The 25,707-nt window shown below is 41.7% G+C and overlaps 3 protein-coding genes across 13 annotated transcripts; 2 read left to right on the forward strand and 1 right to left on the reverse strand.

Annotated features, from left to right (window-relative positions):
- Window positions 1–233: 233 nt before the first annotated feature.
- On the reverse strand, window positions 234–5,616 carry il15ra (interleukin 15 receptor subunit alpha). 4 transcript variants are annotated; one of them, XM_029495173.1, is made up of 8 exons: window positions 5,440–5,616; window positions 4,551–4,742; window positions 3,266–3,313; window positions 2,929–2,970; window positions 1,792–1,908; window positions 1,453–1,563; window positions 780–870; window positions 234–667 (listed from the first exon to the last, which is right to left on the reverse strand). In XM_029495173.1, the coding sequence occupies exons 1-8, from the start codon at window positions 5,525–5,527 to the stop codon at window positions 556–558; spliced, it is 801 nt and encodes a 266-aa protein (XP_029351033.1). In that variant the 5' UTR covers window positions 5,528–5,616; the 3' UTR covers window positions 234–555. The 4 variants fall into 4 exon arrangements, with proteins under 4 accessions (XP_029351033.1, XP_029351032.1, XP_029351031.1 ...); XM_029495172.1 differs by having other exon boundaries at window positions 1,453–1,566; XM_029495171.1 differs by having other exon boundaries at window positions 1,792–1,911.
- A 1,236-nt stretch (window positions 5,617–6,852) lies between these two features.
- rbm17 (RNA binding motif protein 17) lies at window positions 6,853–14,856 on the forward strand. 3 transcript variants are annotated; one of them, XM_029495009.1, is made up of 13 exons: window positions 6,853–6,967; window positions 7,414–7,559; window positions 7,683–7,799; window positions 8,052–8,218; window positions 8,386–8,498; window positions 8,771–8,842; window positions 9,142–9,280; window positions 9,836–9,987; window positions 10,424–10,474; window positions 11,821–11,897; window positions 12,172–12,270; window positions 12,358–12,430; window positions 14,537–14,856. In XM_029495009.1, exons 2-13 carry the CDS (start codon window positions 7,437–7,439, stop codon window positions 14,638–14,640), a joined length of 1,287 nt encoding a protein of 428 aa, XP_029350869.1. In that variant the 5' UTR covers window positions 6,853–6,967; window positions 7,414–7,436; the 3' UTR covers window positions 14,641–14,856. The 3 variants fall into 3 exon arrangements, with proteins under 3 accessions (XP_029350869.1, XP_029350871.1, XP_029350870.1); XM_029495011.1 differs by having other exon boundaries at window positions 8,771–8,821; XM_029495010.1 differs by having other exon boundaries at window positions 6,856–6,967; window positions 7,418–7,559.
- Window positions 14,857–18,104: 3,248 nt separating this feature from the next.
- Window positions 18,105–25,186, forward strand: pfkfb3 (6-phosphofructo-2-kinase/fructose-2,6-biphosphatase 3). Of its 6 annotated transcripts, none has more exons than XM_029494820.1 (15): window positions 18,105–18,239; window positions 19,874–20,002; window positions 20,138–20,234; window positions 20,350–20,416; window positions 20,518–20,592; window positions 20,677–20,733; window positions 20,854–20,978; window positions 21,066–21,273; window positions 21,368–21,514; window positions 21,600–21,704; window positions 21,838–21,967; window positions 22,054–22,181; window positions 22,310–22,498; window positions 22,748–22,770; window positions 24,001–25,186. In XM_029494820.1, the coding sequence occupies exons 1-15, from the start codon at window positions 18,161–18,163 to the stop codon at window positions 24,005–24,007; spliced, it is 1,566 nt and encodes a 521-aa protein (XP_029350680.1). In that variant the 5' UTR covers window positions 18,105–18,160; the 3' UTR covers window positions 24,008–25,186. The 6 variants fall into 6 exon arrangements, with proteins under 6 accessions (XP_029350680.1, XP_029350678.1, XP_029350679.1 ...); XM_029494818.1 differs by lacking the exon at window positions 24,001–25,186 and adding an exon at window positions 23,225–23,993; XM_029494819.1 differs by lacking the exon at window positions 22,748–22,770.
- The last annotated feature ends 521 nt before the right edge of the window (window positions 25,187–25,707 follow it).

Below are 25,707 nucleotides of genomic sequence, written 5' to 3' on the forward strand. Positions count from 1 at the left end.
CTTCTGAGACTGCTTGTATCTGTGGCACGCTCCTAAAAATAAAAATAAAAAATAATAAATAAAAATCAGGCTGTTTTAAGTCTGCTGCTTCAGTTACTGCTCTGCAGTGGAAAGGGGGGTAAAGCCCATGCACCAAAAGGCTGACACTGACAGACAGACTTCCCTTTTCTATCTGTCGTAATCAGGATGTGGAAACTTAAAGGAAGTTGTGTCTCTGTGAAACTGTGAATCTAGTATTTAAGTACCAGAGCTTTTTTTTTTTTTTTTTTTTTTTGAAGGATGCCACATGTGTGACTGAGATGAGATAAAACCTTATTTCCAAACATTTGCCTGACATGTTGATTATTTAACCCCTGCTCCTTATAGTTGCAGATCGGTGAGCGACGCTGGACACAAACCAGCACGTGTCGAAGTCTTGGCGTCGAGTTGGGTCCTGATCTTTGACACCACAATTATTTTTTTTTTACAGTCACCTGGGCAAATGTTCACCAAAGAGTAGATAATGAATGATACACAGACACATCACTTCAGTCCTGTGTGGCTCATATGAGCTTTTCAAATTTGCTCTCCGTGGTGGCACAGATTCTGCAACACCACTGCAGATGGCAACTCATTCATGGACATCTTTTCTTCCTCTGTTCCCTGACGGTGGTTGTTTCCAATTTTTCTATGGTAAAAAGAAAATAAAAATAATAATAATTAAAAAAAAAAAAAAAAAAAAAGGAAAATTCACAATCAATTATTTTGATGTTTTGAACCATCGTGTTTCACTAGCGCACCTTCGGTAAAACATGAAGATGAGTCCAGCTGCCGCACAGATGAGCAACAAACCAAAGACGGTCACTCCAGCTGTTGTTGGCTTGTCAAGGACTGCAAGAGAAACTCATCATCAAACTTCCCATCACCCGATCCACAAAGCCAAATCTATTTCTCTTTATATTCCTTGGCTAGATACCATAAGTATGGGAGGGAAAGGAAACTCACAGGGGTTTGTCTACATCCTGTGTACTTTCATTTTCAAGGTATCAACGGGCTTAATATTCTACTTTATATTACTTACGTTGAAGGGTAATAACTCAAACTCTACGTCTCTGAATGATGCAACAGTTGTGCTTCGCTAATGGTGTGCAGTCAGCAGAGTGAAGTGAGGAATAGGTGGCCCCAGAAGCAGGGAGTGGTGCAGCAGGTTTGGAGACATAAAGGCCCCTTTGTCTCAAAGCATTCTGGTTATTAATTAATATTTGGATTGACTTGTTAACTGTGAGTTAGTGTGTTCCCTGGAAGTTGTGGGTGTTGTGTTTTCCAGATTATGAGGGGAAAGATCAATGGTGAAGGCTCTGAATGTACTTGAGATGTAAAAAGTTGTGTTTATGTTTTTGGTACGTGCGCCAAAGCGAAGTCCACTGAGATTTCCTTTGGTGGGAGATTTGTGTCCAGCAACAGCAAACTTACTGTTATTAATGTGGCGGACATTTGTTGAATTATCTGTGGTGTTCTTAGAGTGCTTCGCTGTGGTCAGCCTTTGTGTTCTCCAGGCCATTGTTTCAGTCTCTGTCACAAGATCTGCTTTAGAAGAGGTGAAACAAAACAGCTTTAGAGAAAAAAAATTAAATAAAAAGAAAGTAACAAGTATATCCCCAGTGTCTTTTTCTGTTCTCTTAAGATATTCAGCATCCTTTCTATGTTTTAGTAGCCAATATAAACATCTGACCTCAGCTTGGTCATAGCAGGGAGAACTATGGGAACAATCGAGGAAAATCAGAAAACTCTGCGAGACGTTAAGCTGTTTACCCTGTGAGTAATGTGACCGCTCATCGAGCGAACTGAGCTCTGTGCTAGTTGCTCCTGGAGTCACTGGAGCTGAGGTGCCGCCGCTCTGCGTTTGATGCCGGCCAGTGGAAGCTGATGCTGCTGCCAAAAGAGCAAAAAAGCACTTGTTTACTGAAACGGCTGGGAGCCTGGCTGCATCTCAAGAATCTCAAGACTGAGTTCTAAGTGTTTGCTTAGTGTCGTAAGGCTCCTGTGCTCCTCTCTCCAAAATGTGTTGGTGGGATTTATTTGGATTTAGTGCCAAATCATACATCAGGGCGCTTTACATAACACATTGCATAGCATGTTGTGTTTGGGTCTAAAGCACGTTGGGATATTGTGTTTGGAGAAGATTTTCTCTTTCTTCAACAATCCTGCCTGTTCAGCCTGTTCCACACAAGTTTACTGTGGTCCTTTTCTCTCTCTCTCGACTGACTTGATGAAGGCTCAGTTTGGATATCCATGTTTTTAATCCTCTTTATGTGTGTGTGTTCCCTTCCTTGTCCCTCTGGCTTGGAGGGTCTGCCTGGTCGTGGACATTTCTGATCACCCGGTTTGTATTGCAGTGTGTGCTTGGAGACTCTATGTCCTTTTATGTCTTCAGTGAGCACAGCGCAGTCCTGGAGTGGCAATTTTTTTTTCTTCGTATCCTGCGTGGTCAACTTGATGTTTCTGTTTGGTTAAGCCCTCTATTTTTGGGGTTATGAACATGAGTCGCATGCCATCATGAAAGAGCTCAGAGTCTGAATGTCTATTATTATTTACCCTCGGTCACAGGCTATACCAATCAATTCTGATAAAGTCAGGTTAGTGATGATCAATGTTGTACCCGTGGCCCTGCTATTTACATTTTTAAATGTTAAAATCGCTGGTGTTGTTAGTTGAACTTGTGCTTTTCCAGGCAGATATGCAGCCAAATTTCATTTTGTTTTTAGATAGCCTTTTTTTTTTTTCTCTCTCTCTCTTTTCACGACAAGCCCTGGAAGGAGTAGCACCAGTAGCAATGCTGGTTCTAGTTATTGTAGCACCACTAAAATAATCTAAAGCTGTGGCACTTTGTACTTCCATTTTTAGTTCTGTTTGATATTTTTTTCCAAAAGTCAAGTAAACACAACTCACTGAAGGTGGAGGTCGCGTTGAATTCCTGGAAAATGTCACCCGCTGCAAGATTAGACCAGCATTAATCATTTGTAATGTGCACAAATGAATTATTTTTTATTTATATATTACATATATATTATTATTTAGCTTTTTGTTTGAGAAATCTAAAAGTCTGTCTATCAGCTGCTCATTACACACAAACACACACAAACAAATACAGACATGCTCTGCAGGGTTCACTGAAACCTATTGTGATAAGCAGCTCTTATTTCAATTCTACGAGATGACTGCCCTCATTTGACACAGTATGTATTAAGACTAACACAATTTGACTCATGACTCCAGACAGACTTACTTGTTGTTGTAGTTGGTGGTGGTTTTGTTGTGGGCCTCAATGGATCAGCTGGGACAAAATAAAAAGAGGCATTAGGCAGATTTCTTTATCAACTGCGACCAGGAATTCGGAACTAAAATATACATGTAAGTTCTGCATCCTGTCCTTCGTGGTGAACACTCACCGCACCAGTTTGTACCACAGGCTGTTCAACAAACACATCCCATGACCATCTGACTGTACACAAGGCCGAGCGCTGCATCTCTTCATAATTAACTCTGCTGGGACAACGTGCAACGACCTGACTGAGATCCCTTACTAACTTACATCAAGTTATTGTAATTTATTATAATTTCATTTATAGAACACAGTCAGATCTTTGCCCATTACCCCGACATAAAAACTGCCCTTGAGCTTCCAGACGCTTTATATTATCATTTAAGGAGGAATTTACAACAGAGCGACATCCATGAGGTGAGGCGAGGAGTCACCTCATGGACGTATCACCCATCACCCAGTGATGGGTGATACGGATGGGCTAATGAAGTCAACCAGTTCTTCAACAGGTTTGACACTGCAGCTGCACCACTTCTTCTACTACTCAACCACTCCACTTCATAACACCCTAATGGAGCAGGGAAACCACAGCAGTGGACAGTTAATCATTCCCCTACAGTGGTCATAAGCAGACTGATATTTGGGCGTTTATCAGGGAGTTTTTCTGATTATCCCTGAGTCTATCCAGACCCTAACCCTCTGACATCCTCTGTGCTGATGCTACTGAGACCAGCATGAAATTTCTCTGGATTACAACAGCTGCCTACATGGATTTGAGACGGGATTCGGTGATAAAAAAAAAATATGTAACTGATTTAAAACAACCTAGATTGCTTATCATACATAACAAGTGATCCATGAACTGACCTACATATTTGTGTTATTTTGGAAATTAACACTGGTTTAACTGGTTCATGAGGGACAATGTGTTGTGTTAGCTCACACTGTTGGACAGCAGCACTTTCCTCTTTGTTTTGCATTCAAATGGTCCAGTTTTAAGTTACTGGCTGGTTATGTTGATCCTCTGCCCGGTTATCAGAGGCCTGTGTCACATCCCCTAAACAGTACTGTGTGACAGCGTACCATGAAATAAATCTCTCCCGTCTCAGCAACTACACTCGTCTTCTGGTGGGCCTCCATGTGTGCACAGTTAACCGCTCTGCTGCACTGAAGCATTAGAGATGACCACCACTTGTGTGCTTTGGATATCAGCATCTGCCACGTCAGGAAATGTACATGTAAATCTTACGAATACAGACGAGAGAGGGGTTGCTCCACTGTGGAGATCCGTCCTTTTGCTTGCATTTGATGAGGTTTGACGTTCCCACTTTTCTCACAAAACCATCCACACACGAATAGCGGAAGGTGCTCTTGTAACATCCGTCTGGTGGAGGGTTAGTTCTAGGTAAGGGAGGAATGCGGTGACAGGGACATGTCTCATCTGCACGGAAAAAAACATCAAGATGGGAAACAAGTCAAATGGTTGATTTTTTTTTTTTTTTGTGTGTGAGCTAATTTGTGGTTAGAAAAGCTACAAGACCTGTAGTTCTGAGGCTGAGATTCTTTGAATGATTAAACTTGTTACCACAAACACTACCTGTACACATAACCCTTAAGATTTTGTATGCTGCAGCAATGTCTTAGTGCTTCACGTCGTAAAAAAACATTTGAGCCAATATGAACTCAATTCATATTGAACAATTATGAAGCAAAATAGAATCTGAAAGAAAAACTGTATACATTATGTTGTTTCCTGTCAAAATGTAGCATCCACCGCAAATGTATGTCCTGACTCGTTTCAACTATTCTTCCCCCAAGCTACGCTGCCTTCATTCTTTCTCATTTACAATTTGTCCATGTTCAGGCATTTGTTTTGTGATCATATTTTAATATAGTTTGTTTACTAGAGTTGGGACTAATTTAAAAGTAAAGCAAATGTCCAATAACATCAAGAAACAATCATACAAACTTTTTTTTTTTAAGTAGCGAAAATATGGAAATGTAAAAAAGTAAAGGTTTAAAACGATAAAACTACATTTCCTCGTCTGCATTTCATTTGCTGTGTCCTGAGTGAGATGAAATCAGCAGATCGCGCTCCTGCAGTGAGGACAGCGTTTGTTAGAGGCACTTGAGCTCACCGCTGTTGGCGCAGCGCAGGCACAGCATCATGGCGCAAACGGAGATTAGGAGCGAAGCCGGATCCATCTGACGAGCCTGTGGAAACATCCTACATGTTCACAGGGTAGACCTGGTCTGGTGTGGACCATCCTCTCTGGCGGTCCCGACGTCGCTGCTCTTCTTTGCTCTTCTTCGAATTTCACTTTCGGTCTTCTTCTTCTTTCCGGCGGAGAGACTGCGGTTGGATGAAATGCTGCCTCTCTCTGGCGGCGTTAACGTCCCGATGCCCCATCTGGCACCCACAAAGTCAGCACCCTGACTCTCCCGTAAACACTACTGAACACCTTCAGTAGATACTTTTTTTCAGTGAGGATATTTACATGGCTTTGACACCAGTGATACTTGATCTCTAACTTCCACAAATGTTCATGATTATTCTGATTCGTTTTATCACCTTGATTTTCTTTCTCTGGGAGTTTCCTTTGTATGTGTATTGGATCACTGTCCTGCTGGAAGGTCCACCCACGTCTTGTCCCATTCATCCCGTTGAATGGCAGCAGATTCAAGAATCTTATATGAAGTCTAACTGTTCTGTGATATGAGGAAGCCCAGTATGTGCCAGTATGTCTCATTTTCTGCAGCAAACTTTAAACCAGCTTAGATGCGCCTTTTTCTTTTCTTTTTTTTTTTAAACCACTGTATTAAAACTAATAGGGCTGTAAACATGTGGAGTTCCATTCACTATCTAGAAGGCATCAAAAATGTATTGGAGAAAAAAAAATATTATCTTGTTGTAAACTACTGTTGTTATTGGCAACAACAACTCTCTTCCCCTTTGCCAAGGTTTTAGGTGTCAGTGTATTTATCAGATTAAGTTTCCTTCAATGCCTCTTATCTCGGGCCAAATCTCCCAGCAGATGATCAGCTCCCGGCTATTTTGTTGCATGTTTCAGTTTATACATGAAAAAAAAAAAAAAAGAAAGAAGAGGAAACAAAACACAGATCCATCACTGTCAATAGTGTTGATTATACATTTGTTACCTTCGTGCTTCAGTTTCTTCTCCTCCTCAGCTGTCTCTCTCCCTACTCTCTAAAAGCACCAACCTTGGAGCTACAAACTCACTGGATTAAAAATTGGTCTCAATTTCACTGTCACATGTGCCGCTCATCTTTATTTGTAAAAGCGTGTTATGTCTGTGTGAGCCATGAGCCAAGCTCGCTCTGGGAAATATTTGAACTGTATTTACATGACATGCTGTATGGCAGTGCAGGCTGTAATTTAAAGGCTTCCCTCCCTGTTTATGTGGCCCATCTGAGAACACAATGCCGTAAAGCGGTTAGGGGGTCAGAGTCATCCGGTCGCTAGGCGTCGCTGCTCCCGAATATGTCGCCAATCGTCGTTGACTGCCGCGCTTAGTTTTTTTGTGTAGTTAGTAGTTTGTTGTGCTGCTGCCACATTGATCGAGGAGCGAAATCAGATGCACAGTTAACCCTTTTTTCTATGACTCTCATCGGTGTTCCTTCGCTGTCTGGGGATTTCTAACACCGGTAAGTTGAGCAAAAGCTTGACTGTGATCTTTTCTTTTTTAGATAACACGCGTGTAGAGCAGGTAGTTAGCGCGAAGGAGCTGTTAGCATTAGCTGTCGTTAGCAAGAGGGTGAACAGTCAGGAAGAGGTATCATTGGCCTGCAGGCATTTAGTCAGTTAATATGAAGTTCCCTTAAGACGTTGTGTTAAACAAAGTGAAGTGATCATAAGCTGCTGCTGAGTCACAGGCTCCATTTTTGTCCTGATGGTCGAAATGATGCTCATGAAGCCGGCATTGGTTAAATGTACTACCTGTGTGTGTGTATGTATGTATGTATGTATGTGTGTGTGTGTGTGTGTGTGTGTGTGTGTGTGTGTGTGTATGTATATGTATGTATGTATGTATGTATGTATGTATGTGTGTGTGTGTGTGTGTGTGTGTGTGTGTGTGTGTGTGTATATGAAGGTAGCAGGCACTCACGAACAGCCATGTCGCTGTATGATGACCTCGGTGTGGCAGCCAGTGACACCAAGACGGAAGGATGGTCCAAGAACTTCAAGCTGCTGCAGTCCCAGCTGAAGGTGAAGAAGGCGGCTCTGACCCAGGCCAAGGTGAGCCCACTCCACTGATGCTGGTGCATCGGTGCCCTGACACTGAAAACTGTTCGGAACACTGCCGAACATGAAGACCATGCCACATGTACGTGATTGATTTGTGTCTGTGTGCGCTCTTAGACCCAGCGGATGAAGCAGACAACCGTCTTGGCTCCTGTCATCGATCTCAAAAGAGGAGGCTCCAGTGATGAGCGGCAGATCACAGACACACCTCCACATGCCGCAGCTGGACTCAAGGTCAGTGTTAACCCGTGAACCAGGTTGTCAAAGCACTTCCTTGTCGTAAGTTTATACAATCTCTAGATTGTATCATGTGGCTTTATATTTTTATTTTCAGTCTATCAGATTTTATCCAAAGATGAAGAAGAAAATACTAGCATTGCGTTTGTGATAAAATAAATGTCGTAGCTGCACAGATGTAAACATCCACATGGGAATAACTTTAATATGAGTAATCAAGAGCATTCTGTGTGTTTGCGCTGTCCTCAGGAGGCTGTGCCTAGTGGTTTCTCCTCTGGAGATGTACTAATCCCGTTGGCAGATGAGTATGATCCAATGTTTCCCAACGACTATGAGAAGGTGCAGAAGCGACACCGGGAAGAACGCCAGCGGCAGAGAGAACAGGAGCGCCAGAAGGAAATTGAGGAGAGAGAAAAGTACTGCCTTACTAATGGAATTTGTTCAGACAGATAAAAAAACTGCAATGATTAAACCCAAGATGTATTGTAATTGAATTCTATTCTTCACGATTCTTGTGCATCTTCATGCACCTGGAACTAAAGAAATAGAGAACTTTTGACTGAACTGGAAACTTTTGTTGCAGAAAGAGAAAAGACAGACACGAAAGCGGAGCTCCAAGTGGTTTCTCTCGATTCCCAGCCGCAGAGGGTGATTCGGATGAAGAGGAGGAGTATGAGAAAGAACGGAGGAAAAGAAGTCAGTATTTCCTGATGATTGGATTAAAGTTATTAGTAATAAATACTAATTACTGAATAAACATTTTTTAAGCGGAAAAACCAAATAGATAAAAATAGATTTGAATCAACACAATAATACAGGCTCATTCCATTTACAATGAATTATTTTTCTCAACTGATTGAATGAGGAAACAAACTATGGTGACGTAAAATAGATTTTTCCAACTCCCATTTACATATCACAGACTCAGAGCCAGGGTGTCTCTCTCTCTCTCTCTCTCTCTCTCTCAGGTATGGGTGGAGCAGCCATTGCACCTCCGTCATCGCTTGTGGACAGAGATGGTAGGTCTGATGATCCATCAGGTGAGACTGTTTTCTCAGTTTTAAATATTAGAGCAAGACCTGTCAGTACAGTTAACTCAGCTAACTCAGACTCACGGAAGAAAAAAGCTAAATCTGCCAGAATCAGCTGAGACATAAATTAGATGTCAATTAGGTCATTTGTAATAATTAAAATAATATATAAATATCATAAAAAGAATAATGCTAATAGTTACTGATGCTACTTTTTTAACTTGTTTGTAAAGTATTTTCTCTTTGAAGTTTTGTGTAAGCTTTCAACATGTAATAAACAGCCAGTGGTTGTGTTATTCTGTGTTAAGGCTCCTCTTCATACACCTACGAGGATGAAAGTCGTCCTGCCAGAGGCTCGAAAGCTGCCATCCCTCCACCAATGTATGAAGACTCAGACCGGCCACGTTCGCCACCCGGACCTACCAGCTCCTTCTTGGCTAACATGGGGTGGGTGAAACACTCGGTCATCCAACACACCTCATGGAATGTCTTCAACTGAAATGGAAAAGATGTGTATTTATTACCAGTCCAGTTTTAATTTGGCTGGTGGAAGTAAACTGATTAGTCAGTTCTATAAAGCAATAATAACAATGATTAAAACAAACAGAAAGAATTTTGATTATGGCTTTGAATGTTGCTTGTATTTGAATTATTGACACCAATGGCAAGCAAACAAATTGTGTCCTTTTATTTGTTAGGATTTGAATCTCTTCTTTATTATGTCAGTAGGAAAATCTTTGGGTTTTTAACTGAACGTATGCAAATATGCAAATTGATTATTAAAAAAAAAACAAAACACTGCAACTTATAATAATAATAATAATATTTAGTTGAGGATAAGTTTAATTTCAGGGTTGTTTTACTGCTCACTTGAATGTGTTCAGGCTGCTTGTCATTAACCTAAATCCTAAAATGTGGTGAAATCTGACAATGACAGTATAAACAAACACCTTCAATGCTTTTTTAAGAACACAATGTTTCTCTTTCTGTTTTTTGCTGCAGAGGTACGGTGGCCCATAAGATCATGCAGAAGTATGGGTTCAAAGAAGGCCAGGGCCTGGGGAAACATGAGCAGGGTCTCAGCACAGCGTTGTCTGTGGAGAAGACCAGCAAGAGGGGTGGAAAGATCATCATAGGCGACGCTGCAGAAAAACGTATGAATGCAATATTATATCCATGAATGTTCTCCTGCCCTATCTTTCATGCAACATCACCACATTCAGTTTTTCTTGTTCCATTTTGACACCTTCTTAACGTGCTGGTTTTCAAGCCTTGGTCACCTGTCAACAGAATGGCAGGTGTCAGCTCTGATGTCGTGCTGTGTTTTGTCACATTATATCTGATGTGTTCTGGCTTTCAGTTCTGACGGATGCATTTGGTTTTTACTTCTGTGTTTATGCTGTCCACTCATTAGTGTCATTTTAATACCACTCAGCGGATTTTTACTGTGATCCTGTGTGCACATTTTTATTTATTATTTATGTTTTACTTTCATTTTTCATTTTACATGTGTGTGTGTGTGTGTGTGTGTGTGTGTGTGTGCGGGTGTGCGCGCATTGGCGTTTTGTGTGTCTGTGTGTGACTGAGCAGCAGGGTCCAGCCTGTCAGGTGTTGCTGAGACTTCAGGCGGAGGCTTTGCAGGTTGGCCTCCACTCCATTTTTCTCTCTCCCATACGCAGAATGTGCTGTCCCACTTTAACACTAGAAGTGTGTGTCTGTTTGTGTTTGCATGTGTTTTATCCAGATTGATAACAGTGATGGTGTTTATCTGAGGCATTGTGCATTAACAGCTGCCATAGAATAATTTTCCATGTTTTTCTGCTGAATTTATGTTAGTACTGTCCTCACTCTCTAACTCTGCAGTCTGCACTCATGTTGTAGCTTTGTTTTCATTCCTATACTTTGACTGTCTTTGTTTGCCCCATAAAAAAAGTGTGTCAATCTGCCTAATTTTATTTTCTAATACATCTGAAACTCTGTAAAAGTAATCAGACTTCGGTAGAGGACCTCAGTCCAGAGGAGGTGGCCCTTCAGTGGGGCCCTGGACATCCAGTGTGTGGCTACTTGTGGTCCAGGCCACCTCCGAATGTGATCTGAACTCAAAATTCATCCTCAAGATGTCTTGGGTGTGTTCATGCCCTTACTTAGAGCTATCCACCCAAAGAAAAGTTAACACCAGCTCTGAACAGGGCCTGAGAGTACAGACAGCCATTTAACTGGAAACAAGTGGCCGGTTGAAAAGTTTTTGATGTGTTGGTTCCTGGATTTTTTTCACTTTTAGACTAATCCAGGCAAACAGCATTCCCCGTTTCCTTATCACTTAGCTCAGACAGTAAGTGTATATATTTTTGTAAAAGTGTAAAACATTTTTTAAAGACAATCCACACATAACTAGTGGTTTCTATGCATGACCACTGTCATGTTTTTACGCCTATTGGCTGTTTATCAGTGACCTAAGAGTTTGGAAATTCATATAAACTTGCGATAAAATGGCTAATAATACAGGCTTTGCTCTATTGTTGCCATGAGTGAAAGTCAGGCTGCTCACTGTTGTACGAGCTCTGTTATCCAGCTATTAACAGAATACAGATGTGGTCTTCCTGTTCTCACATCAGACACCCAATGACATTTTGTGCCCCTGATTACAAGGACAAGCAGTATCTCTTTCTTAATGTGTGCGTGTGACCAAATACAAAAAATATCTGCAAACCTGTATATGTCACTATCTCCTCTTACGCCGCATCATCGCTTTTTGCAGGAATATTGACTAATAGACTTGCAGTTGTGACCCATTTACAGTAGTTTCTCAGCATTGTGTGTAACACAATAAAAACACTAACATTAAAAACGGAATAGTATTTTTCAACCAAACTTGAACAAAAGATTAGGAATTGTGACATTTCACAGCTTCAGTTTGACCATCAGGCTAACCAGCAGTCTGTGAGGAAGAAGAAACATTAACCTTTTGTCTGTTTCCATCCAAATAGCCGACTCCTCCAAAAAGACAGAGACAAACCCGCTCACAGAGATCCTCAAAAACCCAACCAAAGTGGTACTGCTGAGGGTATGTCTGTCTGTGTATGAAAGTACAAATGAGTGAGTGGCTGACTGGCCGTCCGCCCATTTTGCTTATTGACATTTTTACACCAGAAAAAGAAAAAAGTGAAATTCTGAAAGTCATTCGTGAGAAGCAATTCTGGATGTCTGTTTAAGATCTTGTAAAAGAGTACAGAAATTTTTGTTTGATATAATATCAAACTAACCAAAACCACATAAAATAACAACATCTCATTATCTTCCAACATCCAATGCCTTATGCATATGAGCTTGTCTTACAGAACATGGTGGGCCGAGGAGAGGTGGATGAAGACCTGGAGGGAGAGACGAAAGAGGAGTGCGAGAAATACGGCAAAGTAGTGAAATGTGTCATTTTTGAGGTGAGAGAAATTAACCACAGCAATTTATTGCGAATGAGTCAACATAATCAGATCGCACAATCACCAACACACTCCATGCTTTCTCAGATTGCAGATGTTCCAGATGATGAAGCTGTGAGGATATTTCTGGAGTTTGAGAGGGTGGAGTCAGCCATCAAAGGTTAGTATTGTCTCATTGCACAACACAGAGTTAGCTGGCTTCTGTCAAACCTGAAAACATCAGAGTAAACGGTTGTAGGCAGCAGATTTGACTTTAGAAGTGCACCTGCACCAGGTCCAGGAAGGACACCGAGGCACAGCTGGACCTTTGTCAGCACTGTAACTTGTCCCTGCTGTACAGATTTTGTAATCGGCACACGGTCTCAGGATGGAAATATCCAGTGTTTTCATTGAACTGACGGTCATTCTGAATATGGATGTGTAGTTTCATGGTTTAAGGATCAACTTCTGTATCACTTTCTTCACATCATTGTGTAACTGCTCCAATAATGTGGGTGAAAGTGTGTCCCATTCTAAATGGGTTGGCCCAAATCAGAAACAAGGTGAGCCTCATGTCCCTGAGGTGTTACATCATAAGTGGCCCAGCAACCCAGCCGCCTCCCTGTGGGACCAGCAGAAATGCGCTTACATCACAGCCCCAAGAAAGCGGGACAGACACTCAAGGAACATTCCTGAGGGTCACAGTCAGAAGGCTTTATATTGAAGTGTCTCACTGTTTCTTGAGAACACAATGGTGATGAAACGTTTTATCCCTCCCAGAGAGGAGGAATACAGTTTCGTTCTATAATGGCCATGGCGTGGCGTTTCTCTATATGGAGGTCAGAGGTAGGACTGCGTTTTGTGACAGATCTTTCCAAATTAGTTAAATTCTGACACAGGGTTGCTGTATTCACTGTTAAAATAAGACAGTTTTTGCCTTGCAATAGACTCTGGTTGTTTAGGTGGAGGTGCTAATAGGTTGCTAAGTAACATGTGTTGCTCCCTGGCGAGCAGGTATGAACAGGTATGCACCGATTGATTCTCCTTGGTATGCCCTTTGGCCTTTATCCAGCTTTTTGTTGTTTTCACAGTTTTAAAATCCAAAACACGACCACACAATTGGGCATTCGTTGATTGGTAAACTGATTTGTACTGCAGCTGTGCATTATCCCCCAACACCACAAAGGAAGGCTAACTAGCTATGGTTGCTTGGTAACATTAGCTTGGGTTAGTTCACTGTCACACACAGTGGCAGTAAATGAGACTGATTGTCGACCTGCTCTTTTCATGTACCATGTTCCCATTTTCACCAACAGAGGATTTGGCCCAATGTGTGGTCCACATTGGTCCAGTGGGCCTCAAGACTTCCTGGGGGGGGGGCTCTTGTCTAATTACAGTACCAACTTGGTATTGTGTGTCCAGTATCAGCACACTGGGGTTGATGTGTGCACACACAAATGAAGGAACTGCATGGCCAAGTGAGGACGCAGTCACTAATGTCCTTCCAGGAGGATAGCTTTGTCGCTGGTTTTGGACACACACAAACAACATGATAAAATTTACGTTGTCAGGCAGGACAGACTGTGCACTGTACATCACACTCTTTCCTTAGAAAGAATTAGGGTTGTCACTGCTGTATAATGCTGCTGTCATGTTGATGTCATATTCTTGCTATTTCTAAGAAAGGCTGACTCAAAGCTGCTTTCTCTGTGAACTCACCATCACCTTGGATGTACTGTTGCAACATCACTCAGCTGTCAATCACAACACATATCAAATCACTTCCCAGAAGGACACGATATGCGCACGTTTTGAAAGCTCAAGATAAACGTCCACCATGAAACAATCAAACGGGTAAAACAATGCTGTTTTTTAGTGTTTCTAGGTTTTCAGCTCATACTAGTGAAAAAGATCAACAGAACAGGACACGTCAGATGCAGCATTTCTGCGGGGTCATTAGCAGGAGCTTCTTTGTTGAGCTTTCCTTTTGCAAAATAGTTTGGCACAAATTAGCTACAAGGAGCAAATCAATATACATACAAAGTGGGTGATTGCAGGATGTGGCAACCACACTATCCTTGGTTACCTTACAAGCTCAACCATGTCAAAGCTTTTACACAGGAGTTTTTTTTTTTTGTTTTTTTTGTTTTTTTTAAGAAATTCTGTGATACTGAGGAGTATCTGTGGAATAGTGATGGTGTGGCTTTCTGTACTAAACCTGTTGTTGAAAGGTTTATCTAAGTCCTTGGTACAGTCTGACCTGAACTGTTCTCTCTCTTCCCTGCAGCTGTGGTGGATCTGAACGGACGTTATTTCGGTGGGCGTGTCGTCAAGGCCTGTTTCTATAATCTAGACAAGTTTCGGGTTTTGGATCTTGGTGAACAGGTCTGATGTCTGATAAGCTGCACCAAGTCAAATGGACACTCTGGACACACAGCCTCTCTGACTTGTACATAAACCATTTTCTTTTTTATATTTCCTGATCATCATCGAAGTGTCTGGATGTAGCAATGACAAGTCCATCTTGTAGATTATTGCTTGTTTTTGTTTTTTTCCTCTGGCGAAACATACCCTAATGTCAAGACGAAATAAACAATCTAAATTCGGTCAAAGTTACTGTTGCAATCTGTATGATTTATGAATTATAAATCATAGTCATAGAGTGACTGCTTTTTACTTGGAATTCAGTATAACAAACGAGCAAAATCATCAATCAAACTCAGCTTGCAATAGGCAAGAAGCCTATATATATAACTCAAAATTTTGTCTGACATAACACAGGTTTCACAGTAGTGCTAACAAACCCCCAGGGCCAGATTGTCTTAACATAGCCCTCATAGATTATGGGAAGGGGACTGGGACGGTGAGTGCAGCCCCAGCCTCATTCAGAACTTATGTAACAGCGCTGAAAAGACCCTGGAGGAGGCGTCTCAGTGGACCAGGTTTAGTTCAGCTAAGACACAGAGATTAGAACAGACCTATTTGAACAATTTTCTCCTATAAACTATATCACAAGAGTCAAAAGTCAAAGGGATGTGTTTAAAAAAAAACAACAAAACATTTAACCTGGTGTTCAAAAACTAAAACAATCATGCTCACTTTGAAACTGTCTTTTATGTGTTTCTCATGCTTAAGTACTACTGAATTATCTAAAAGCAAAATAATTTCCTCATAAGAATTCGAAGTGTTACAGTGCAGCTTAAAGTGCATTAAAATAAAACATATTTACTGCAGTAATTCAGAAACGCAGATGTACTTTTAAATTCTAATTTGAATAAAAAAAATAAAAAAAAATCTAAAAAATGAGAATCCAGAATTAAAGTCCCAATACAGGAAGCTTAATTCCTGAATTCCTTGATGTGAATTTTGAATAAAGTACAAATAAAAAAAAATGAAACAAACCAGTGTTATTCTGGGTTTCGGGGTCAGCAGCAGGTTGTTTTGGTCACAGCATGTGTATGTAGGTGCTATGGTGAGACGAATGATGAAAGCGTGCTGTGAACGTGCAGTCCAGAGTGGAGTGAGGTGATTGGCTGTCGGTGGCCCATTAAACCCCGACCTAAATACCCGTGGATGTGACACGAGATGAGGTCAAAGGTTCTCGGATGCGTGTGGCTTAAAGTGGGTGGGTGGGGGTCACCGTGCACGTGTTGGTGTGTGTGTGTGTTTGTAAGGAAAGGCACTGACCTGGATGTGCTATTCCAGACTTCTGATGACAACGCCAAAGACATGAAAAGTGAGAATGAACTCATTTAATATATTTTAACACAAATTAATTGGTTTATAGTGAACCTGCGTTCAGTATTTCCACGCTGAAGAGAGAGTATCTGTGGTAGATACCTGGAGTGGTTAGGGTGCAAAAGTATTATAAGTCTTACATCAAATATGGCATTCATTTATATACAGATATATACTTTAACATGAATGTGTAAGCAGCATTTCGGTGTTTCGGGTGGTTTTGAGTCAAACGTGGAAATCTAGGTACAGGACAGGCAGTGAGATTCAAAAATGAATGTGGAGCTGCAGCTATATCACATGGATAGCATGTAATATAACATGCAATGGAAATGAAACAAAGCAGTCACAAGTTTCTGTCAGAGAAAGCATAAAAGTTATAAACAGTCTGAACTTGCTTACTGTAATGGTCTATGCATCCATTTCCCTAAACTTTCTATTGTTTCATTAGCAGAGCAAACCCAATAACCACACTTTCATTTCAAACTGAGATATGTTCCTTCTGGAAATGTCCAAGCACAAATTTCTTCTGAGTAGAAATGTGAAGAAAACAGAAAGAATTTTCCTGCTCCCTCACTGCCGTTCATTGTTCAGATGGCTCACAGGAACCAACTTGACTCTGATTAAACTCTTCCAGTAAACAGGATTTAGGTTTTTGACAAAAGGATTTTTCAACAAAGCCAGGTCACTCAAAGTGTAACACGTAAAATCATCTCCTTAAAAGTCACATCAAATCAACACAGAAAGGGTGGTGTCAGTAAAGTAAGTAATGAGGATCATAGATGCACTTTGAATCCATTTATATGAAATAAATCAGTTTGTAAGATTTTGATATTTTATATTGCTTCGGAAATATATTGCAAATCCATTGGTTGTGTTGAGATTTGTGTGTGTGTGTGAGAGAGAGAGTCTGGGTTTTCCTCTCATCTGAAAACTCCATTTACAGCCCTTGCAGTCATATGGTTCAGACTGAAACTGCAAACCAGCAGAATAACAGTGCGCAGTTATATTTAGTGTCTGTCCAGACGCTGTATTCCAGATTAGCAGCAATCCTATGAATGACAAAGGTGGGACCGTACTTATCATTTTTAAGATCCACACCATTGAAATCCTTTTTTTAAAAAGTAATGTATATATACTTTCACTGAGGCTCACAGGAAGTCAGACCCCTGATCTGTCAGTCAAACACTAGAATATACTTTTAGAATTCAAAACTGATTGTTTATTGACATTTATTCATTATTTATCCAATGAGTCTGCTTCCGCTTATTATGACCCTAAAAATCTTTGTCACACTCAAATCAGAAGCTCTTTGTTCAGTGTGGACTTTCTAAAGTTGAAGACAAGTCATTTTGATCCATTATGACTCAATGGGACCGAGGCCATCGTCGGAGCGCAGCAGGGCGACTGCTGCAGCTGCACGTACGCTTACACTTCATCTGAACGGAGACAAAAAAAATCTGGTTTTCACCGTTTTCTCACAGTTTTTTTTTTAATCTGCCAAACATCTGTAACAAAATAAAACTGTAGTGAACTTCCCACCGTAACCACCATTATCCCAGAAACAAGTTAAACGAACAAACAGTCATACTAAAAACAACCGCTGTGTCCGATCAGACGGTAACTGAACTGAGAAATGTTCAATTTATAGAATTACTACTTCAAAACGTCCAAAAGCTCTTTCCGTTATAATCTTAAATTAAGTGAATGCATGTAACTCTTTATGAAATAGTAACTAATGTCGGATGGGATGCTGAAAGGACTCATTAAAATGAGCATATAGGTTAGTTACTGCTGGTGTAGAAGGTAACCCCATTAACATTTTTACGGCCACGTTTCCATAGAACCGCACTAAATGCCTGTATTAGTAACTGAATGGCTTCTGCGGAAGAGCTGCTCGTAAATAGTTTACCACAGGGAGGCACCTTTTCGCCGCTGTGTGTGTCGTCACTGCAGTCACGTTGCCTCGCCGGCGGGCGGAGTTAAATAGCGGATGCGGGTCTCAGCCCGGCAGTTTAATCCGGCTCAACGTGCTCGGCGGACGCTGCTAACGGCTCAGAGGACGAGGCTCCTTCTCCGTCGAGCGGACGAATCTTTTCTGCTCCTTTTTTTTTTTTTTACCGGAATACCAGCGGATCCGTTCCCGTGTGCTCGCTGCTCCTTCCGGCCCTGAGGAATGCCCAGAGAGCTGACCCAGAACAGGATCCAAAAGATCTGGGTTCCCACCAAAGATGACAAGCCGGCGCCCCGGAGAGGTATTTCTTATTCTTATATTTCTTGATTTTTATTTATTTTATATTTTTATTTTAAGTAATAAAAGAAATAAACTTCAACGTGGACTTACAGTGGGCAGCCCCTTGGTATCATTATCTCTACCACCGACTTAGCTCTTCTAACCGCACAGGAAATTGTGTTTTTCTCTGGAAATGGAGGCTAAAATCTTGTTGTCACGTAAGCATCTGTTCATTTCCCTCCGAGCTGAGGTCTGCCTCTGGGCCGTGTGTGTAGCCGCCTCGTCGCCATCGCTTCGTTCATTCACCGCGTCTTCCATCAGCACGCGCCGCACGTCCCGGCCCCGGAACCGGAGCGGGACCGGACGCCGGTCGCCATGGTTACCGCCTCTCTCCCTCTCGGAGTGATGCTTTTGAAGCCGCTCCGCTCTCCAATTGGTCCGGCCGGCGGCGCGTGCGGATGGCGCGACCCCGTCATCTGGCTGAGCACCAGAGAGAGGAAAAAAAAAAACAAGTTTTAATTCTGCTTTCTTTTTAGCGTTTAGGGAGCGTCATCAAATCGCCGCAAAAAATATAGATTTCACGCTGAAGCAAGAAGAGAAAAGCAACGCAGCTCTTTGCTCCTTCTGGTCTCTTAATTCTGTTGAATTAATCTATCGGACTGAAGCAAAAAGTTCCTTCTCATCAGCGAAAACACATTTAGTCAGCTCGCACAACAGCGCATCTGGAATGGGGTGACACTGGTGACATCCTTTGCTGGTGCTCATTGATTATTGATGAGCCTGGTTCAATGAGGAGAAAGACACAGCTGTCTGTGTCAAACCTGGCTTTGATGAGCTCAAACAAAGCACTCTGAGGCGTGGCTGCTGGATGCAAAGAGATGGGATGGGATGAGAGGAGAGTGGAGAACCAGATGTCCGAGCATCGACTTAAGAGTTTGATCCGTTTTTCCGTTGAAGCAGTGTGGCTCCTGTGTTGTGGAAACAAGATTAGCTTGGAGGGAGGATGTGTGAATTAGAGCTCTCAGTTAGTCATCAGGCGATGAGTGATCGCCAAAATAACATATAGCAAATGCATGTGAAGCCCAAACAGAAGAAAATTAGAAAGTATGAATGTTAGTCAGAGAGGGAAATGTTTCTTTCTAATTAAACTTTGCCTTTACTGCTGCCATGCCTTTCACACAGAATCAACACCCTGAATTCCCTACTCAGCCACTGCTGCAGCATGTGCAGGCATATTTTAAGATTAAAAAAGGGAGGAGGTGCATATTTTGTCAAGTGGAAACTAGCCATAGGGTTCGTGCATGTTGTTCATTGTGCATTGAAGTGGGTGAGATGTGAAGTGAGGGCAAAGTGAAAGTTGATTCTGCTGAGTGCAGACAGCCACGTCCTTGATGGCAGTGTGTCGGTGTGGAGGGAAACAGTGATGATAGGTTAGTGGTTTTAACAATTCAGTTCAAGCAGGTTTGCCAGTCCAAGCTAAGCTGTTATTAGAGCTGGATCTGTGGAGTCGTTTCAGGTTGCAGAGGACATGATGTTGATCATGACCTAGCACCTTTATTTATTTAGAACAAAAAGCCTCATAAAGGTGAAAGAGATTAACTTTTTGTAGTTTTATGAATAGTCACAGTTCTCATGGTTTATTTTCCCTCTCTACAGCAGCTGGCGCACCTCACTTTGCCAACCCTCCTACCGTCATTGTGATGGTGGGTCTGCCGGCTCGAGGGAAGACGTACATATCCAAGAAGCTGACCCGCTACCTCAACTGGATTGGCATGCCCACCAAAGGTGCACAGCACACACATTTCAAATCTCGAGCTGTTTGTTCAATAGCTTATCAGTTCAGTGTGTTTCCTGGAAGCATCAATCCGGCAACAGGACGTCGTGTTCACTCTTCTGTGTGTGTGTGTGTGTGTGTTGCAGTCTTCAATGTGGGGGAATATCGCCGAGAGGCAGTCAAGAACTACAGCTCCTATGACTTCTTCAAACCTGATAATGAATGTGCTGTGAAAATCAGGCAGTAAGTCCCACACACACACACACATAAACATAAACGTATACACAAGTACTGCAACAGTTTTATTTAACAGTATGAACACAATTTTTTTATTTATTTATTTTTTTATGTTCTTCAGGCAGTGTGCCTTAGCAGCCTTGAGGGATGTCAAATCCTATTTGAAAGATGAGGGAGGCCAAGTGGCGGTGAGTTTCCAGTCATGCATCATGTTTTCTCTCGCTGTGCTAAAGGAACACAGCTTAACTTTTACTCTGATTGTCTTACAAAGCCATCATATCTTTTGTAGGTGTTTGATGCTACAAACACGACAAGAGATAGGCGGGATATGATCCTCAAGTTTGGCAATGAGAATGGCTTCAAGGTCAGTGTTCTACTGGTGACAGATTCAATTATGATTTAATTGCGAATTCTGCGCAGTGTTTAACAACTTTTCTCTTTCTCCCAGGTCTTTTTCATTGAGTCCGTGTGTGACGACCCCAATGTCATCGCTTCAAACATCATGGTGAGTTGTAATTATGACATGCCAGCGCATCCTTGTGTTACGTTAAACAACTGTAATTGTTAACAACTCTCTGGCATTTGGTGTGTTCTGTGCCGTCTGACCATCTTTCTCCCTGCGCAGGAAGTGAAAGTGTCATGTCCAGACTACCGTAACTGCAACAAGACAGAAGCAATGCTGGATTTCCAGAGGAGAATTGAGTGCTACAAAACCAGCTACCAACCTCTGGACCCTGATCAGCATGACAAGTAAATCAGCAGTATTCATTTTGTCAGGACATCCGCAGTGTCCTATAAAACAGTGCTGTTAATTGCTCCTCCTATCCTTCCCCTCAGGGATCTCTCCTTCATCAAGGTGATTGACGTAGGCCGGCGGTTCCTTGTTAACCGCATCCAGGATCACATCCAAAGCAAGATTGTCTATTACCTGATGAACATTCATGTCCAGCCACGAACCATCTACCTGTGTCGGCATGGGGAGAGCAGCGACAATCTGGAGGGACGGCTTGGCGGCGACTCTGGCCTCTCGCCACGGGGCAAACAGGTACGAACAACAGGCAGGAGTGGAAAATCCATGGGTGACGGGAGTTTTGACATCATCATCATCATCGGTTAAAAATGGACTCTTCCCCCTGTAGTTCTCAGCTGCCCTGGCTCACTTTGTGAAGGAGCAACAGCTGAATGATCTGAAAGTTTGGACCAGTCAGCTGTGTCGCAGTATCCAGACCGCTGAGCACCTTGGAGTCCCCTATGAACAGTGGAAGGCTCTTAATGAGATTGATTCTGTGAGTGTCACTATATCGCACCAAACCACACCAACACCCAAGTCTATTTGCTGTTTCCTAACTGGGATGTTTGTGTTGTTTTTAGGGAATATGTGAGGATATGACGTATGATGAGGTGAAGGAGAAATTCCCAGAGGAGTTTGCGTTAAGAGATGAAGATAAATTCTACTACCGCTACCCTGCTGGAGAGGTATACACTGTCTTCTTATCAGACAGCTTTACATTCCCAGTCAGGCGTCAGCATGCCATCCCTCTTCAGAGCTATTGGATAGATCTGTGATCAAATTGACCAGTAACAACAAACTCCTCCTTCCTGGTTGCAGTCGTACCAGGACCTGGTCCAGCGGGTGGAGCCGGTCATCATGGAGCTGGAGAGGCAAGAGAACGTGCTGGTTATTTGCCACCAGGCTGTGATGCGCTGCCTGCTGGCCTACTTCCTGGATAAGAGTGCAGGTGGGTACCACAGGTCCCAGAAATCCTCTGGTCTAAAATATAAACGATGACTTCCTTTAAACTACTGTGCTATTATTCATATCCAGATGAGATGCCCTACCTCAAGTGTCCCCTCCACACGGTACTGAAGCTCACGCCGGTCGCCTATGGGTGCAAAGTGGAGTCCATATATTTGAATGTGGAGGCAGTGAACACCCACAGAGACAGGCCAGAGGTAATGATTGATTGATGTGATTACTGGTAACTTTCTTCTTGTCATTCCAGACCAGAGGTGGTCATTTTGTTGATATTTGACCAACAATATTTACTGAAGTCTAATATGTGTATTTGTTTCCCCTGCAGGAGGTGAAGAGGGGTACCGGCACCCTGATCAGGAGGAACAGTGTGACTCCCCTGACCAGCCCTGAGTCTAACATCAAGAAACCTCGCATTGATGACCTGGACGAGCCTCCAATCCAAGACATGCCTCCATCTGTTGCCTCCATTGCCCTCTGCAGTCCTTCACACCTGCCTCTTGCTCTGGCTGGACAGGTGGGTTTTTCAGAAGTAGATTTTCATTTGGAGTTGACAGGTTTTAGACAAGGTTTTCTGAAAACCTGGACTCAGGAGCGGCTGAATACCAAATATTAATGGTCAATAAGACGTTTCTGCAGGGAACTATAGAATCCCCATAGATGTAGGACATGACTCAAGCTTAACAGAACATTTCCTCCATCTCTTTCCTCTTTGCATGTCTGGTCACTCGTGTCCCATCCTCTTTTCCTCTGCTGCTCCTTACAGCACTGGCTGGGCAAAGTTTGCCTGTAAGTACCTGCTCAGTTCAGTATATCTATCTGTCGCTGACACACTTTCTGCTGCTGTAACTTTGTTTACATTGTATTCAGTGTTGACATTCTTTTCCCTCATATCTTTAATATGTATTTGAGGTGCAATGAAAATGAAACATTATGTGCACTTTCCCAGCTCTATAACGAGTATTTATTATGATAAATTGACTGTATTAGTTTTTGTAGTTTGGGGTAGTACACAGTTTTACAAACAGTCTAAACTTTCCCAGAACTGACTTAGTTTTTATTTGCTGGCAGTGAGGGAAAAGAAAGGAGGCTTTCTGTAGTACTCATTTCCTAGTTTTCATTCCTGTGATTCCTGTCTGCTGTCGTCACCACAATCTGCTTGATGGTGTGTTACGCTGACTCATTCTGATTGTCCTGTTCTTGTCCCTGTGTTTGGTTTATTTCTGTCTTGTGCTGCTTAAAGACGAACCACCCTCCATTATCTGAAAGTGGTTTCACTCTTAGTCTTCCCAAGGTAAACATGCTGTAGTGGTTTTGCATTTGCTTCATAGTTTGACATGTAAGCCAAGTTAAGCAGACTGTTGACTAACTAACTTACTTACTAACTGTTGACTCAGTCAGCATGCTTTTTAGCAAAGATGCTAAGGCAAGCTTCCACTAGAAGCACTTTTTTTCTGTTAAGCAATTGTGTTCGCACTAATTGAATCAGCTATTTTGTGGAACAGCCATGAAATATCCTTCAAAACGGTTGCCAAAGCAACTCCCCAGTACAGACGTCATCAGCTGAATTTTAAATTCAGGGTTTTCATTTGTTGAAATGACATCAGCTTCATCCAGGGCATTCAGTTGTAGCCTGAACATCCAAACTCAGTGATCGAGCACATGGGGGACGCGGCATCTCTGCGTTAGTTGTTTCCTTGGAGCAGAAAAGTGTGGCTTGCATTGCTGGGTGTGTTAGGATGTTGTCAGGTTCATTCATTATCACCTGAGGATTAAGGTGTTGGACAAGCACACAAACACAGCCACGCTAGCCTGCTCTCATTGCCCTCTAAAAATATCATAGAGGAAAGTAGGGCTTGAGAAAACACGGATGATGTAACTTGTTTTTTAGAGATTACATGGGAAAGTATCATTTCAGCAGGATATATTTATTTCCTGATAGCTGTAAGTGTTGTGTTTTTATAGTTAACAGAAGCAACCTCATGGTTTAAGACTTTTTTTGTGTGTATGTGTTTGCAGAACCTGAGAATGAGCCGCCATGACATCCTGCAGCCCTGCCAATGACATTGCACCGATGTGTCACAAGGTTCAAGATGGGACGAAGAAAGAAGTAAAACTTGAAGTAAATTTTCTCAGCCTATAAAACATCAAGGATCACCTGGGTAAATTTGTTATTCAGTCAACCTCAAGGTTTGAAAATGGTGGTTTTTTGTTTCTTTTTTTGAAAGCTTTTACAAACAGTCTGTCATTCCTGTTCAGCTCAAATGGCTCTCTGCAAAACCAGTTTTGGTTCATTATTTGGAGAGACCAAAGATCTGATTTTCATGTCCACATGAAACATTCAGTTCATTCTTTCATTCGGTTGGATACTTATTTATCAAACAGTCTTTCAGTTTACATTGTCAGCAAGTCTATGGAAACACGGTTTCTCATTTCCACGTTCTTACAAAAAGTGAACAAAATCAGTGATTTTTTTTTTTTTTTTTTTTGCACATCTGGGGATAAACTGTCGCTTTTCTTCGGTTTGTGTGTAACTGTTGGTTGTGTCTTCATGGTAACGGAGGGGATGTTTTTTTGCCGTAGAGTGCCTGTAGTGCTTGTTTTGCAAGCCTGATGCAACTTCTCTTGCTATTTCTCCAAACCTGGTTGCTTGAGGAGAGGCGCAACAATTCACCTAATAACTCTACATATCGCTTCTATATTCTGTTTTCTTTTTCACAGTTTTGTATATTTATTTTTAATTGTGTGTAGTTTCAACTGTGTAGGTCACTGATCATTTAACAAACGCCTACTTGATCTTCGTTTTGCTGTTATTGTCTAAGCACAAATTTAAGCACCTATATTTTGTTATAATGATACGTGCTGTTAATAATAGCCTTGTAAATATTACTGTACATACACTATAACTGCAGATGTGTTGGGGACTTGGAAGTCTCTTTCATTGAAATTAGTTTTTGTACTAATGTATGGGATTGAATGGAAACAGGATACCTGCTGAGAAAGACACTGCTGCTCACCGCTTTCTCTCAGTGAAACTGTAAACATGTATGCTTGAGATACTTGAAATTTGTTTTTTGTAAAAACTTGATTTATTATATTCTTAATTTATTTTTATGTAGTTTTGAATGACTGCTCGGAGCGAAAGGCATCTTATTTTAATCTGAGGTATACGTATGAGAGGACAGTAAATTGTACAGTTACAATAAATTTACTGCATCAAATGCTATGTGTTCTTTGATTGTTGTTTTTGGCCGAAACCCACCATTCACATTCTGCCGACCCTTTAGTGTTCCTTATATGGAGCTAATCTACTATCAGGCATGCCTGCCTTTACTGTTTCAGCCTTCCACAAGATTCATTAGTCACCGCTGAGTCGCATCCTCAGAGTAGAGGAATGTAGTGACTGGGTTTATTCAGGATGTCATTGTAGTAAAGTAAAATAATAAGAGAGAGGAAAATGAGGTTAGGCAATTTAGCAGTTATTAACAACACACTGCAATTTATACACATGCTTTGGGAGGTAGCCTTTATGAGGCTCTAAAATTTCACATGGATTTTAGTTAAAGTTCCCTTTTCTATAAGATTTAATTCCCTCCTCTCAACCACTTGATTTAAAAACCGATTCCCTTAAAATAAAAAATGTAATTTGTCCAATAAACGAGTGAAATTCCCATCAGCCCTTTCTATAATTTACATGATAGTCAGTAGTCAAATATAAAGGACCCA

This window comes from Echeneis naucrates, chromosome 23 (assembly GCF_900963305.1).
Source record: "Echeneis naucrates chromosome 23, fEcheNa1.1, whole genome shotgun sequence".
Lineage (NCBI taxonomy): Eukaryota > Metazoa > Chordata > Actinopteri > Carangiformes > Echeneidae > Echeneis > Echeneis naucrates.

Bases quoted from the DNA above. Each gene is read 5' to 3' on its own strand.
- il15ra (XM_029495170.1), bottom strand. From the start codon at position 5,527: ATGTTTCCACAGGCTCGTCAGATGGATCCGGCTTCGCTCCTAATCTCC. The intron at 4,743-5,439 runs GTGAGCTCAAGT...TTTTCCGTGCAG, and splicing joins CCTGCGCTGCGCCAACAGCG to ATGAGACATGTCCCTGTCAC. The intron at 668-779 runs GTGCGCTAGTGA...TTTTTACCATAG, and splicing joins ATCTTCATGTTTTACCGAAG to AAAAATTGGAAACAACCACC.
- rbm17 (XM_029495009.1), top strand. From the start codon at position 7,437: ATGTCGCTGTATGATGACCTCGGTGTGGCAGCCAGTGACACCAAGACG. The intron at 8,219-8,385 runs GTACTGCCTTAC...CTTTTGTTGCAG, and splicing joins GAAATTGAGGAGAGAGAAAA to AAAGAGAAAAGACAGACACG. The intron at 12,271-12,357 runs GTGAGAGAAATT...ATGCTTTCTCAG, and splicing joins TGAAATGTGTCATTTTTGAG to ATTGCAGATGTTCCAGATGA.
- pfkfb3 (XM_029494818.1), top strand. From the start codon at position 18,161: ATGCCCAGAGAGCTGACCCAGAACAGGATCCAAAAGATCTGGGTTCCC. The intron at 20,734-20,853 runs GTGAGTTGTAAT...CTCCCTGCGCAG, and splicing joins TCATCGCTTCAAACATCATG to GAAGTGAAAGTGTCATGTCC. The intron at 21,515-21,599 runs GTGAGTGTCACT...TGTTGTTTTTAG, and splicing joins CTCTTAATGAGATTGATTCT to GGAATATGTGAGGATATGAC.